At 42.7% G+C, this 15,857-nt stretch overlaps 1 protein-coding gene across 1 annotated transcript in view; it reads left to right on the top strand.

Annotated features, from left to right (window-relative positions):
* CFAP91 (cilia and flagella associated protein 91) overlaps positions 1-15,857 on the top strand; it is an 89,927-nt gene that overhangs the window by 49,853 nt on the left and 24,217 nt on the right. The window contains exons 8-10 of the mRNA XM_056109130.1: positions 4,614-4,771; positions 7,092-7,274; positions 8,795-8,937. Coding sequence (XP_055965105.1) covers positions 4,614-4,771; positions 7,092-7,274; positions 8,795-8,937 — 484 coding nt within the window. The remainder of the gene's footprint in view (positions 1-4,613; positions 4,772-7,091; positions 7,275-8,794; positions 8,938-15,857) is intronic.

The following is a 15,857-nucleotide window of genomic DNA, read 5'->3' as shown; positions in this document are numbered from 1 at the left end:
TGACAAATGAGTGACTGAATAAATTAATGTATGAATTTTGAAGTAGGAGGAAAATGTTCAAATCTCTATTTTGGGAAAGAATATCTTGACAGCTGTGTGGGACAAAGATTGGAAGGCAGAGAAAAAGGACTAGACTCTAACATCTAGAGTTCAAGTTGGGAGAGAAATGACAAAAACAGGAGCTAGATCACAAGAGTTCTTAAACTTTTTCCACTCAACCAACACCCTTTTGACCAAGAAGTGCATCAAAGACAAGCATTGATAGAAACATATAGGATTCCTTTGTTGTAATTTGAATTATTATTATTATTATTATTAATTATTTTGGTCTGGGGGCTACATGTTCTGGTGCCCAGGGACTATTTCCAACTCTATACTTGGGAGTCACTCCTAGAAGTGCTCAGGAGACCATGTGGTACTGAGGATTAAACCAACGCCTCTTGCATGCAAAGTTTGTATACTGCAGCCCTTTGAGCTATCTCTCTGACCCATTGAATTAATTTTTGGTCATTGCACATTTAGAAAACTTTCACTGTTGTGAAAATTTCACAGCCCCTACAGTTAGTTACATGACCTCATGTTTGGTCTCAGCCCACAGATTAAGAGCTAGGAGCTGGGGGATGAAAACAGCAAAGTGTTTGACAGGAAGAATCATTAGTGGAGGAAAGAAGACAAGAGAAGGAGTAGATTTTTTTGAAGAACAAATGAATATATATATATATTTTTTTTTTCTTTTTTGGATCACGCCCGGCAATACACAGGGGTTACTCCTGGCTCTGCACTCAGGAATTACTCCTGGCGGTGCGTGGGGGACCATATAGGATGCTGGGAATCGAACCCGGGTCGGCCTTGTGCAAGGCAAACGCCCTACGTACTGTGCTGTTGCTCTAGTCCCATGAATATTTGCCTTAAAGTTGTCAGGAGATAGCTGGAGATTTAAATAGAAATGTTGATTGAACACTTGATTCAGAAGTGTCTGTGTTGGAGATACAGATTCTAAAATCTTCTCTCAGTGGTTGGGTATGTATGAGCATACTAGCCTGGGGAGGACAAGGTAAGGGCGAAGCAAAGGGGCAGATGACCTCCTTGCCTACTGGTGCCGTGTTAGCAGCTACATTCCCTCCTTAGCCTAACACACCACACCTCACTTTCCCTTTGCTCCTTTTGTTACGTCTCCAGCAGCATCAGCAAACCTGGAACCAGGCGTCAGCATCTGTGGTTCACTTTGGCCCCTCTACTTATACAGCCTGTCTAGACACATCTACCTGGCGCATCCTCCTTGATCCTCCTGAACCACACCTACACATACACCTGTTGTCTAAAGACTCATCGTTTCCCCGTAACCTCAACTCATCGATGAAAGTTTTACTAGAGTGGCATTTTCTTTTTTAATGTGGAATGGTCCTGTAAACTTAATTTCAGGTGTAAAAAAGTGCTTTGACATTGGTGTACAGAGTGGAATGACTCCCACCAGAGGTCTAGATAACATCAGTCTCCGCTGCTAATAGGGACAGTGGTACTGCGCTGGGTGAGGCATGCAGTAACTTTGTACATCAATACCATAACCTTTAACAATAATGTAAGTATGTGATCTAAACTGTAATAAAAAAAACAAAGATAGTGTCACTGCATGTAGTTGTGAGTACTACTCTCTTAGCAACTTTCAAATGTGTGCAGAATTATTTATTGTGAACTATTGCCCACATGTCTTATTTATTTTGTAGCTGAACCCTGCATCCATTTTGCCTACCTTATCTCCCCCCACCATCTCTATCAACCAATCTATTTTATGTACCTGTGTTTTTTTTTCTTTTTGGGTCACACCCAGCGATGCACAGAGGTTACTCTTGGCTCTGCCGTCAGGAATCACCCCTGGCGGTGCTCAGGGAACCATATGGGATGCTGGGAATCGAACCCGGGTGGGCCATGTGCAAGGCAAACGCCCTACCCGCTGTGCTATTGCTCCAGCCCCAATGTACCTGCGTTTTTGATATATTTCTTTTGCCCATCTTGATAGTTTTCAGGACGTATTCATTGCTCTATGTTTGGGGATCACTCCTGGCAGCACTGGAACTCGATATGTGGTGCCAGAAATTGAATGCAAGTCAGCCATATATAAGGCAAATGTCCTACCTTCTGTACTATCATGCTGGCCCTGATTGTATTTGTTTTTATTTTCACTCTTTTTCAAAGATTCCACATATAAATGAATTTTAATGAAATTTATCTTTCTCTGAATTATTTCACTTACCCATGTTGAGATTCATCTGTGTCATTGCAAATGGCAAAATTTCATTTTTTTTGTCAGTAGATAGTATTTCACTGCATGTGTGTAAACATACATACATGGGTATGTACACACATCTGACACACATACTCTCACTGCACTGATGGATGCATCCATTGGTCAAATGGACACTCAGGCTGCTAACATAACTTAACTTTTGTAAATTATGTTGCTGTGAACTAGAAAAGACTAGCTTTCCCAGTAAGTCTTTTCATTTCCTTTAGGCAAGTACTCAGATTTGTAATTACTAGGTTATATGGTAGTTCCATTTTTAATTTTTTGAGAAACTTCCATATTGATTTCCAGAGTGGTTGTACCAATCTTTTTTTTTATGTAGGAGTACTGCTATTTATTTATTAGCTGATTGAATTGGGCATGAACTCCACCTTACTTCTCTTTTTTTCCATTTTTTATAATTTTATTTATTGAATCACCGTGAGAGCAGTTACAAAACTTTCAGGTTTAAGTCTCGGTCATACAATGAAATACCCATACCTTCACCAGTGCCCATTCTCCACCCCCCAAAACTCCAATATACCCCTATCCCAAACCCTCCCCCTAACGTAGGGCAGATGATTTCCACATTACTCTCTCTCTCTCTGCTTTACATTACATTCAATATTTTGACACCAGACCCACCATTATTATTTGAGATTTTACCCCCAACATTCAGATCAGTTGAAAAGGCAACAATAGACAATTTGTTTTCTATTGCTGGTTATGAATAATATATGATGTCGTGTGGCTGCAGTAGTGGCCATGCAATTTTTAAAATTCTGAGATTTTAACACTTAAATCTGGAGGGATTTCTACTAAAACTGCTGGGTTCTGAGATTTGTTCCTGAGTCTCTTGGATTATGGCTGTTAAGCAGCTTGATCAGGAGCCAGAAAGGCTGTTAATGGGTGGCGATTCGGGTTTTTGTTGGGATGGGGAGGAAAGGGCAGGCACCACCCCTATCCTGTGAGGCCCTGCATGTCTCGTCACCGCGGGCCCAAACCTGACTGTCCAATGGCCTCTGGTGGATGGTGGCCACGGAGTCGCCTAGGGGGAGCACGCAGAGGGACAGCACTCTTTCCCCCCTGGGGTGGCCCAGCGACAGTAACCTACAGCACGGTCTGGACACATTTCTGCCAAAAGCCGCTGGGTTTTGAGATTTGTTTCTGAGTCTCTGGGATCCTGGCCATTGAGCAGTTCAATCAGGAACCAGAGAGGCCATGCCTCCAATTATATAGCTGAGCCGGACGTGGTTTGTGGGTGTGTCTCCCACATACCTAACTTTTGGCCATTTACTTTATTGATAAACCCCATGTTTTGGGGGTCTGGCCAAAGGCACAGCAGCAATTTTGGGGTATCTGGAAGTCTGAAGACACCATCAGGCTGCTGATGCACTCGCCTCACAGGTACAGATTGACCTGCTGACAGCACCATACCCCCTTGTACCAATCAATTTTCCCACCAGCAGTGCACAAAGGTCTCCTCATCTTTGCCAACATGTTCTCCCATTCTAGCCAACACTTGTTATTTTTTTTTAATCTTTTAGATCAGCATTCTTCAACCTTTTTACACCTGCAGACTGGTATCTGTCTTGATTACTGATCCATGGACTAGCAGTTACTACCCAGTGATTTCAAATCTTCCTACATTTGTCAATTGGCAGCCATGGGCTGATGGTTGAAGAATGCTGTTTTAGATAACACCATTCTAACAGGTGTTGAGGTGACAGTTCACTGTGCTTTTGGTTGTAATTTCCCTTGTGATTAGTGATTTTGAACATCTTTTCATCTTTGTAAAAATATTCAGGCTCTCTGTGAATTTATTTTGAGGCTTTGAGGTCATACCTAGAGATGCTTAGGACTTAGTCCTGGCTCTGTGCTCAGGCGTCACTTCTAGTGGTGCTTGGGGAAGCATCTATGGTCCTGGGGATCGAGCCAGGCTTGGCTTCATGCAAGACAAGTGCCTTAAACCTTGTACTCTCTCTGTAGCCCTATGCCCATTTAAACTGGATATTTTTTAGTTATACTCATTATATATTGGATATATTGGATATTAATCCTTTGTTAGATATATGATTTTCAAGTATCTTCTCCCATTCAATGGGTTGTCTTTCACTTTGTTTGATGACTTCCTTTAATGTACAGAATCTTCTTAGTTTAATATAATCCTACTTATTTTCATTTTGTTTCTCAAAGTTGTCTTTTAAAAAACACATGACCATGATACCAGCCCAAAGAAAATGTTTAGATTTTGATGTGTTGTTTCCTCTCTAGTACAACACTGTTGCGTTAGAGACTGTGTACTTCTTTATGTTTTGTTATTTGTTTGAAGGATACAGGAGATTCGCCTGGAAATTTTAAAAGAGCTACTGAAGAAGCGTGATGAGAATCAAAACGAAGTGAATACGAAGCTCTTGAATGCTCGGTGGGCTAAACTACAGGAGGCAAAGGAGGCAAAAATTGCAAAGATTCAACAGAGACACATAACAGGTAACGTGGTGTCACGTGCACAGTGAAGAGAAAGGAATATTGATTTTGCTTTGGATCTTTGATCAAGCCTCATTGAGTCATGAAATAATTCTTCTTCTAGTTCTAATGTAATCAAATAGGTAGAGATGGGAGATGAGTCCCTTTTCAGTGATAGAAAAGTAGAGGGAAGTTCCTCCTGAAGAAAAGCAAGTGATATTCTAAGAACCAACCTATGGTATTATAGAGCGAGAGGAGAGAGTACCTGCCTATGACTGGTTTCTATTCATATGCATCTCTCTCTCTTTCTCTCTCTCTGACTCTGTATCTCTGTCTCTGTATCTGTCTCTGTCTCTCTCTCTCTCTTTCTCTCTGTATCTCTGTGTGTGTATATGAGTGCTGGTTTCCCTACATATCTTTTTCAACATTGTTTATATGAATGCTTCCTAAAATAGACATTTAGACATAAGTATTCTACAGACCCCCTTCCATGAAATGTTAATATTACAGATATATTTTGTATTTCATTTATTTCCTGGGCCTTTGAGCACTGATGGGTATAAGCCCTATAAAATAATTTTTTTAGTGAACTTAACTTTTTCTTTTGGTGGTGATGGGGCAAGGGGGGTCTAAGATTTGGTTACACCTGGTGGTGTGCATGGTTTACTCCTGGCTCTGTGAACAGGGATAATTCCTGGAGGTGCTCAGGGGACCGTGTATAGTGTCAGAGATCAGTCCTGGGTCAGTTATGTTCAAGGCAAGTACCTTACCCCCGTTCTATCTCTCTCGCCCTTTATTTTCTCTTGATGTAGGAAAATAACTTTTCAATGAGGTTTACATTTACATACTGTCAAGTTTGTTGTTGTTGTCATTGTTGTTGTTATTGTTGATGTATAGCCAGGACTCACTAGCTTTTGTAGATAGAGGATAAATTTTAGACTTTCTAAATTTAGTTACAAAATCACTCATCACACACAGTGTACTCAGGATCAAACAAAAATAACATCCACACGGCACCTCAGGCAATCTGACTTCAAAACCTTGCAGTACGGTTTTATTCCCACTGAAAGTGCATGAACTGGCTCATGACAGGATGGAAGGAAAAGGAGAAAATAAGAGGTATGAGTATAATTCCTTGGATGAGGGGCTGGAGTGATAGCACAGCAGGTAGTGCATTTGCCTTGCACGTGGCCGACCGGGTTCAATTCCCAGCATCCCATATGGTGCCCTGAGCACTGCCAGGACTAATTCATGAGTGCAGGGCCAGGAGTAACCCCTGTGCATTGCTGGGTGTGACCCAAAAAGCAAAAAATAAAAATAAAAAAATTCCTTGGATGAGTACCCCAATTCTATTCACAGCTGATCCTTTTCCTATGCTTAAAAGCAATTGTGAGGGGCTGGAGAGCTATCACAGAAGTTAAGGTGCCTGTCTCCTAGGCGATCAACCATAATTCCATCCCCAGTACCACAGGGTCACTCAAGCACTGCCAGCTGCAGTCCTGGAGGGCCCTCAAGCATCACCAGCGATCCCTGGCCCCATGGGGCTGAGTGGCATCACATCCTCAGACCCGTGCACAAAACCCTACCCTGTTGGCCAGGAATTACTTGGAGGGTACCCTGGACCTCCTGAACACCTCCTGGGAAACTCCTTCTGAGTTCCCTGCAAAAGGCAAGTCTGAAAGCTATAAATATAAGACAGACTTAATTTTTTTCTGGCTAAAGTTAAAATTAAAGAGCATGCAGTTGTCCCTCCTTTTAAATTATTTCCTTAGGAGAGAATGATTCCCCTGATTTCCACTGGACATGTGTTTTTCTGTCATTTTGAGTTTTATTTACTTAGGAAACTTTAATAAAATACCCTTTCTTGGCCAAAGCTTTGAATGCAATGACAGAGAGTTTTGATGAATGCCAGTGAGGGACAGCTGCTGATTCCTATTCTGTCACTCCCACCTGCCAGTTTCCTGACAGTCTCAGCCACACACACGAGCAGACTTGGGCTTTAGTGTTACACTCTGGCTGCAGGGGCTGGACATCATAAAATAGCACTGTCAGTAGCTTCCCTTTGAAGGAAACGGAAACTTGTTTATTTACTTTTTTTTAACCATTTGTATCACACCCAACGATGCTTAAGGTTTACTCCTAGTTTTGCACTCAGGAATTACTCCTGGCGGCGCTCTTATGGGATGCCAGATGGCCAGGATCAAGTTTGGGTTGCCCGTGTGCAAGGCAAATGCCCTACCCTCTGTACTATTGCTCTGGCCCTGAAACTGGTTTACTATTCTGTCTTTGGTTCAGTCAAAACAGTGTACTTGAGAGATAGTCATGGAGATATGTTTTGTTTCAGCAATGAGAAAACTTGCAACAAAAAGAAAGGATATAGAAGGGAAATTTCATAAAAGAGACATCATCCAGGAGTATTCTGATTATGCATCACAGGTCTATGGACCTTTGTCTCGGCTTGGCCGTTTTCCAGACAACAACTCAGAGAACTTTGTAGTAAAAAACCATTTTCTCAACACCTATGAAGGTAAGCAATTGATGTAATTACAAGTACAATATAAGAAGGTTATCCTAGAAATAAAATACATAAAATATAGAACTATATATTGAAAAATACATATTTTTGCAATAAATAACACTGAACACATTTAACAATACGTTAAGATAACTTTGGAGAGGGCTGGAGTGATAGCACAGGGGGTAGGGCGTTTGCCTTGCATGCGGCCAACCCAGGTTGCATTCCTCCATCCCTCTTGGAGAGCTCGGCAAGCTATCGAGATTATCCCGCCCACACAGCAGAGCCTGGCAAGCTCCTCATGGCGTATTTGATAAGCCAAAAACAGTTACAAGTCTCACAATCTCCATTGTTACTGGTACCTGCTCAAGCAAATTGATGAACAACGGGGGACAGTGCTACAGTGCTAAAGACACTGTAGCATAAATAAAACTGTTCATGAATTCAGTGTATAGCAGTTTATTGAGGAATCAAATCAGTTGTCAATGAAGCACCTTAAAGTATTTAATGATACTACTAATAAAAATTGTGACCAGAGTGATAGTACATTGGAATAAGGTGGTCGATTGCCTTGCATGAACTTGAATTATGTACCACATATGATGCCCTGAGAACCTTCAGGAGTGAGTGATCCCTGAGTGCAGAACCAGGAGTAAGTCCTGAGCACTGCCAGCTGTGGCCCCAAAACAACAATGACAAAAAAAATAAAAATAAACAATAAAAACTGGATAGAAAAAGCTCTACTATACCTTGTTATGAAGAAAAAAGGAACTATGTAATAAAATCACTCTTGAAGAAGCAATGGCAGAAAATGAATGTTCAGGGGACTGGGGAGTGAGAGGAAAAGCTTGGGACTGGACTGTGCCGGCTCTGAAGGACAAGAAAGACTGGGTGAGAATATTTCAGCTTGGTATTAGGGGTATAGCATAGTGGTAAAGTGCATGCTTTGCGTGTGAGGGTCAATTCTCAGCATAACCCCCACACCCACATTTCATTTAGCAACTTAAGGCTTCACATGATCAAGATCATAAGTTGAAAGTCTTAGGGCTGAAGTTGGAGCTCTGGCTGGCTACCTTCAGAGCAAACTATGATAAATTGGTCCACGTTTGCTTTAGAATTGATGATATCATGGAGAATATAATCATTATTTTTCTGTTGATAGCTATTATAGAATTTACTACTTTTTTCAAGGGTATTTCTATTTTATTATCAATTCATTCATTTGTGTTTGCACTGCTGGAGGTGAAACCCAGGGCCTTCCATATATGCAAGGCAGCTGCCACAGATCTTTGCTCACAGCCCAGTGCTTTTATCTTAGATTGCATTTCTCGTGTTGTCTGAGCCACTGAGACGATGATGTCATTAGCTAGAAATGGGCTTTTCATTTCAGGGACAATTCAGTTCTTTAAGATACACCTTATCAAACAATTTTAAGTGAATCTCTTGGTGAACAGTTACTAAAATGAACAGTATCACTCAAAAGGCCAAATTTAAGCATTTGGTACTAAACACCTGTTCTTCCTTTTCCATAGGATTAGTTGAGCTTGAGGAATGTATCCCTGATTTTGTGACACAGCCCCGCATCACAGCTCCAAAGCCCAAAGTCACCACCACCAAAGCTGGTTTTCTGAACAGGTCAGCAAGACTGGAACGTGAGTTGGAAGAGGTTCATAAGGTATCTCTCTTTTTGTCATTTGGCTTTCTCGTTCTGGGTCACACCCAGCAGAACTGGGCTGAAGGGACCATGTAGTGCCTGTGATTGAGTCTGGGACTCAGACATGCAAAGCATCTGCTTCAGTCCTTCAGGCCATTTCCCCAGCCCTCAAAAGATAGGATCTTAATCCAGACAACAAGATGCTGTAGTGAAACATTTGCAAAGAATAATTGTTGCACTTTATCTTGAACTTGGTTTTCAATACACATATTTATCCTCAGCCTCCTCTTTTAGACATTTCTCTACTGTAGGTTGCCTGTCTTCTGTTGAACCAGTGTAGTTTACCTCACTCATTTCAAACTGTACAATCTCTTGGAGATTTTCGAAAGTCAAATTACTATCTGAAAGTGCTTGACTGTGGATCTATATATTAAATTTGATGCTATATTGAGGTGGAGCAAGTTCCAGATTTAGGAACTTGTTGTAGTTTAAGTAGTATGGTTTTAGTAGTGTGATGGGCTGCATTCTCCCTAGAGAATTTCACACAAAAAGGGGAGACTTGTTTAGCCATTCTCTCATCTAATTTAAAATAACTGAGGAGAGGAGGTTTGATGGTTATCCCCATGAGCCAGTCCTACATAATCCACCAACCTGGCTATCCCTTGCAGTCATTGGAACAGAATACAGAACGCAATTAAATGCTTCAGAATTCTTAGTCTGTGAGAGTGGGGCTCCATCTGTAGGGCACACCGGAAGTGCTTGCAGAACTTGTTGAAACATGTCTCTTCGCCCTAGCCACAAACTTTCTGATTCAGTAGGTCTGGAGTGTTTGCATTTTAAAATTGAGTTTCCAGATGCTGCTGATGTGGCAGAAACCATAATTTCAGACTTACTGGTTTATGACATACTCACATCACTGGCCCGTGCATGTGTGCCTGTTAGTTGGTCTGAGTAGTGGAATAAGAAGCCATGGAAGTCCATAGTCGGTATGAAAAATTAGGGCTTTGAGTGACCCAGGAGATAGTTCAAGTGACAGACCACACCCCTGGCATTACGAGCCTCTCTCCTCAGAACCATAGCTGTACCCCTGGCGGTCCCCGAGCCTCTCTAGGTTGATTATGGTGACCTCAAACACCCCCAGATGTAGCCTTTTCATGAAAATGAGGGCACTGAGAATCATCCAGACATCTGCGTCTTGACCCTTTAATTCTCTGGAGCACTGTTAAGCTATCTCTTGTTTTGTTTAATTTCTTTTTGTCTTTACTATGGCGTGGAAATTCCTTTAAATTCTTATATACTTCTCTTTTTTCTAATATTCTTATAATACTGTGCCTTTAAATCATATGTTTATGTTGAATCTTATCAAATATTTTGCCTGAATCAATTGAGGCAGTAATACATGGATTCTTTGTAAAATTATTGCTATGAGGAACATTCATCATTTGTTGGTTCCCAGTCCCAGAGATCGCTCCAAGGTCTCATCCATGCAGATTCTGTACTTGACAATCACTTATTTCCCACCATTTATCGTTCTTACCTGGATAAACATAACATGATCAAGGTGTATTTATTATTTTTAATTCATTGTTAGATTTTATTTTATTTTGTTTTTGTTGACTTTTGATCCGTTCCTAGTGGTGATTGTGCTCAGGACAAACCCTTTGCCTCCTGCATGTGAAGCCTCTACTCAGCCCTCTGCTCTCTCTCCCTCTTCCTATATACATATTGTTAGATTTGATTTACTAATATGCTCTTCAGAATTTTTATTTTTTTTTTATTTTTTTATTTTTTTTTTTATTTTTTTATTTTTTTATTTTTTTTTTTAATTTATTTATTGAATCACTGTGGGAAAGGTTACAAAGCTTTCAGGTTTATGTCTCAGTCATGCAAATATCAAACACATTTCCCTTTACCAATACTTATTTTTTACCATGAAGAACCCCAATAAAACCCCACCCCCCACCCCTCCCCGTCCCTGTGAAGCAGATGAATTCTAGTTAACACTCTATCTGCTTTGATTAGATTCATTGTTTCAATAAAAGATTCACCACTATTATTTAGAGTTTACCCCCCCCCAAATCAGACATGCTGAAAAAGCATTGTGAAGTGATTTGCTTTCTACGGCTGGGTTCAAGAATTAAATGTTGGTTTTGGATTTCTGCTCTTTTACCTATTGACCTGGAAGTATTTCTACTGAAAGTCAGATAGTTAAGAAATTGGTTTCTGTTCTGGAGTCCTGGCCGTGCTGGAGAGCCGCTCGCGGGGGGCAACTGGTGACCTCGGTAGGGCGTGAAGGACGGACCAGAACGCCCCCCTTCCCATGAGGTTTTAGTCGCCCCCACACTCCCGGCTCATACCTGCTGTCCACAAGGCTCCCATGTGGCCGCCATCTTTCTTTCCAAAGAGGAGAGGGCGAATGGGGCAACACCCTTTCCCCTCCGGCAGACTTGATGGCCTGGATCAATGCAGAGTCCGTTCACTTTTCTGCTCCAAGCTGCTGGGTTCTGCATTAAGTCCTTGTGCTTCTGGGGCCGTGGCCGTGCTGGAGAGCCGCTCGCGGGGGGCAACTGGTGACCTCGGTAGGGCGTGAAGGACGGACCAGAACGCCCCCCTTCCCATGAGGTTTTAGTCGCCCCCACACCCCCGGCTCATACCTGCTGTCCACAAGGCTCCCATGTGGCCGCCATCTTTCTTTCCAGAGGGAGGAGGGCGGAAGGGAGCAACACCCTTTCCCCTCTGGGCAGAAATGATTGCCTGGATCAACGCATAGTCCTTTCACTTTTCTGCTCCAAGCTGCTGGGTTCTGCATTAGGTCATTGTGCTTCTGGGGCTGTGGCCGTGCTGGAGAGCCGCTCGTGGGGGCAACTGGTGGCCTCGGTAGGGCGTGAAGGGCGGACCGAAACGCCCCCCTTCCCATGAGGTTTTAGTCGCCCCCACACTCCCGGCTCATACCTGCTGTCCACAAGGCTCCCATGTGGCCGCCATCTTTCTTTCCAGAGAGGAGAGGGCGAATGGGGCAACACCCTTTCCCCTCCGGCAGACTTGATGGCCTGGATCAATGCAGAGTCCGTTCACTTTTCTGCTCCAAGCTGCTGGGTTCTGCATTAAGTCCTTGTGCTTCTGGGGCCGTGGCTGTGCTGGAGAGCCGCTCGTGGGGGGCAACTGGTGACCTCGGTAGGGCGTGAAGGACGGACCAGAACGCCCCTCTTCCCATGAGGTTTTAGTCGCCCCCACACCCCCGGCTCATACCTGCTGTCCACAAGGCTCCCATGTGGCCGCCATCTTTCTTTCCAGAGGGAGGAGGGCGGAAGGGAGCAACACCCTTTCCCCTCTGGGCAGAAATGATTGCCTGGATTAACGCATAGTCCTTTCACTTTTCTGCTCCAAGCTGCTGGGTTCTGCATTAAGCCCTTGTGCTTCTGGGGCTGTGGCCGTGCTGGAGAGCCGCTCGTGGGGGGCAACTGGTGACCTCGGTAGGGCGTGAAGGACGGACCGGAACGCCCCTCTTCCCATGAGGTTTTAGTCGCCCCCACACCCCCGGCTCATACCTGCTGTCCACAAGGCTCCCATGCGGCTGCCATCCTTCTTTCCAGAGAAGAGAGGGCGAATGGGGCAACACCCTTTTCCCCTCTGGGCAGAAATGATGGCCTGGGTTAACGCATCGTCCGTTCACTTTTCTGCTCTAAGCTGCTGGTTTCTGCATTAAGTCCTTGTGTTTCTGGGGCTGTGGCCATGCTCCAAACTTAACTCTGATTTTCAGGGAGAAAGATTGGGTGGTTTACTTCTCATTGATCACTTTGTATATAGAGAGATGTCGCGCGGCCGCATAAGCGGCCGCGCGGTTTTGAGAAAAAGTCCTCGTTCCCGCATACTCGAGCTGTGTTTGTAGAGGCTTCTGGTCACCAGGGTTCCATCTGGGGGAGGCGGGATGCGGCGCCTACTCCATCTGGAACTTCCCGGTGCTCTCGGCTCTTTTTGGAACCTGTTTTTTCTTTTTTCTTTTCCTCCGGGATCCCGCACCCTCCATGTGTTCCTTCTCTTATTCTGAACGTTTCAAAGATGGCGCTGGGGGGCGGGCTGTGGGCATGACTTCCGGGATCAGAGGTTACCTGGGAGGTGTAGTCCGGCAGATTTGAGAAAAAGTCCTCGTTCCCGCATACTCGAGCTGTGTTTGTAGAGGCTTCTGGTCACCAGGGTTCCATCTGGGGGAGGCGGGATGCGGCGCCTACTCCATCTGGAACTTCCCGGTGCTCTCGGCTCTTTTTGGAACCTGTTTTTTCTTTTTTCTTTTCCTCCGGGATCCCGCACCCTCCATGTGTTCCTTCTCTTATTCGAATTTTTATTTTATAGTCGTAAGTGAAATGCATTTTTCTTACTTGACTATATAAAATATTGGTGTCCGTTATACTCTCTCAAATTTACCTTTCAAGGTAATAGTGAGGTTGAGATGAAAGAAATCATTATTTTTTCATTATTGATTATATTATGCCTTTATTTTCAGCTGGACTCTTTGACCATTTTAATTTTAATTTATAAAATATTTTTTCTTCAGAATTGGAGTTGTCTTCCTTTACTCTTGTATTTCCCAAGTAAGAATTGTATCACATCATTTAACATTCATGAGTTACGGTATTAGCAGAAATATTTCCCATCTGTTCCTGTCTTTCAGTTATGTAGATATTTTTGGAAGCAACAGGTGTTTCCAGTTTCATTTCTGTCCTTAATATATATTTTATATAAGCAAATGTATGTATGCTGTATCTGAAATATATGTGTGTATATTTATATGTCTAAACAAATATGTATAATACATATATGTATCTTTAAAAACTGTTTGGTATTGGGGATTGGACCTGGGGCCTCACATGTGCAAGTATTTACTGCACTTGCTGAGGATTTTTTTTTTTTTTTTTGCTGAGGATTTTTAACATGTAATATCCTTCCATGTCCGTGTTATCAGAAAAGCTTTTTTTTTTAAATTTTCTAATGCAATGTAGCATTATATAAATGGAACCATAAAATATTTTGATGAATATTTGTATTGTTTCCACTGTATTTATTTGTTTATTTTTGGTTTTTGGGTCACACCCAGCAATGCTCAAGGGTTATTCCTGGCTCACTCAGGAACTTCACCTGGTGGTGTTCAGGGGACCATATGGGACGCAGGGCATCTAACCTGGGTCAGCTGTGTGCAAGGCAGATGCCCAACCTGCTGTCCTATTACTCTGGCTCCCAAGTTTGAAATTCTAATATTAAGACAAGGCTGCAAGGAATTACTCTGCCTGAAATTTGGCACATGCATATCTAGAAAAAAAATTTCAGACATGGAATTGCTGATCCACAATATTTGTATAATATATCATTTTGATGGTCATTGCAAGATTTTCTTAGAAAATTTAGTTTTAAGCCATCTATATAATTGGTGTACTAATATCAACCATGAGAGTGTCTGTTTCCCCACATCTCTACCAACATAATCTGCAAGAATCACTGTTTCAAAGTCGTTTAAGTGGGGTGAAGAGTGCACACTTTAGCTGCGAGGACCGAGATGGATCCCCTGCACCACATGGGACACTGAGTACCGGTGGGTATAGTTCTGGTGACCCCCAGCACTTCTGGGTCATAGAACACCAAGAATGGCCTCAATCCCAGTGCCCTGTGCAGCAGGCCTTCCATCCACCCCAGGAAAAAACAGTAGTTCAAGGCATTTCATTCAAACAATGCCTGAGTTTAGAATTGTTTAGAAGGTTTAGGCTGAGCCTGCTTTCTGTTGCTTTACTAATTGCAGTCATAGAAATGAATTACATATTTCATTCAGAGGCTGTACAAAAACTGTAATAATTTCATGTCATTCCAAATTTGACTTGTATTTTATTAATGTCAAGTTTTATCGCTTTTTAATTTTTTTGTGGTAAAAGTAGTACAAAATGTATTATGTAATAAAAAATAACTAACGCACGATTTTTAAATCACAAAAGGCAGAGGGTTTTTTTAAATTACTTTTAATTTAAAAGTATCAGGTGTTGGGAGGATCCTCCCAGGATGGGAGAAGCATGCTGAAAGTAGACTATAGACCAAACATGATTGCCACTCAATGTTTCTTTTGCAAACCACAACACCCAAAAAGAGAGAGAGAACAGAGGGGAATGCCCTGCCACAGAGGCAGGGTGGGATGGGGGGGAGGGGGGTGGGAGGGATACTGGGATCTGTGGTGGTGGGAAATGGGCACCGGTGGAGGGATGGGTATTTGATCATTGTATAATTGAAACCCAAGCACAAAAATGTGTAAGTCTGCAACTGTACCTCATGATGTCTCACTATTAAAAAAATAATAAAAAAATAAAAGTATCAGACATATATAAGGCATGTGTTGTACCAGTGAGCCATATCCTTGGCTAATGACAGAAGCTTTTAATAACTAACAAATAATTTTAAGGACTGGAGAGATAGTACAGTGGGTAGGATAGGTTTGATCCCCAGCACCACATTTGGTGCCCCAAATGCTACCAGGAGGAATGATCCCTGAGCACAGGCCCAGGAGTATACCCTGAGCACTAAAGAGTGTGTCCCCAAAACAAAACAAAAATAACAACTTTTAATTCCCATTTTAGAAAAAGATGTTGATGAACTTTAAACAATTTTTAGAGTAAATAACAATTCCCCCCATATCAGCTTATCTTTTGAGGCTTCACATACAGTAGTCACTGTCCGTCACTGTCCTCCCGTTGTTCATTGATTTGCTCGAGCGGGCCCAGTAACGTCTCCATTGGAGACTTTGTTGTTACTGTGTTTGGCATATCGAATACATCACGGGTGGCTTGCCAGGCTCTGCCGTGCGGGCGAGATACTCTCGGTAGCTTGCCGGGCTCTCCGAGAGGGGTGGAGGAATTGAACTCGGGTTGGCCATGTTGGCTGCATGCAAGGCAAACGCCCTACAAAAA

The sequence above is a fragment of the Sorex fumeus genome, unplaced genomic scaffold, assembly GCF_029834395.1.
Source record: "Sorex fumeus unplaced genomic scaffold, SorFum_2.1 ptg000265l, whole genome shotgun sequence".
In the NCBI taxonomy this organism is placed as follows: domain Eukaryota; kingdom Metazoa; phylum Chordata; class Mammalia; order Eulipotyphla; family Soricidae; genus Sorex; species Sorex fumeus.
Note: the sequence above shows the minus strand (reverse complement) of the source record. Positions and strands in the feature narration are given on the sequence as shown.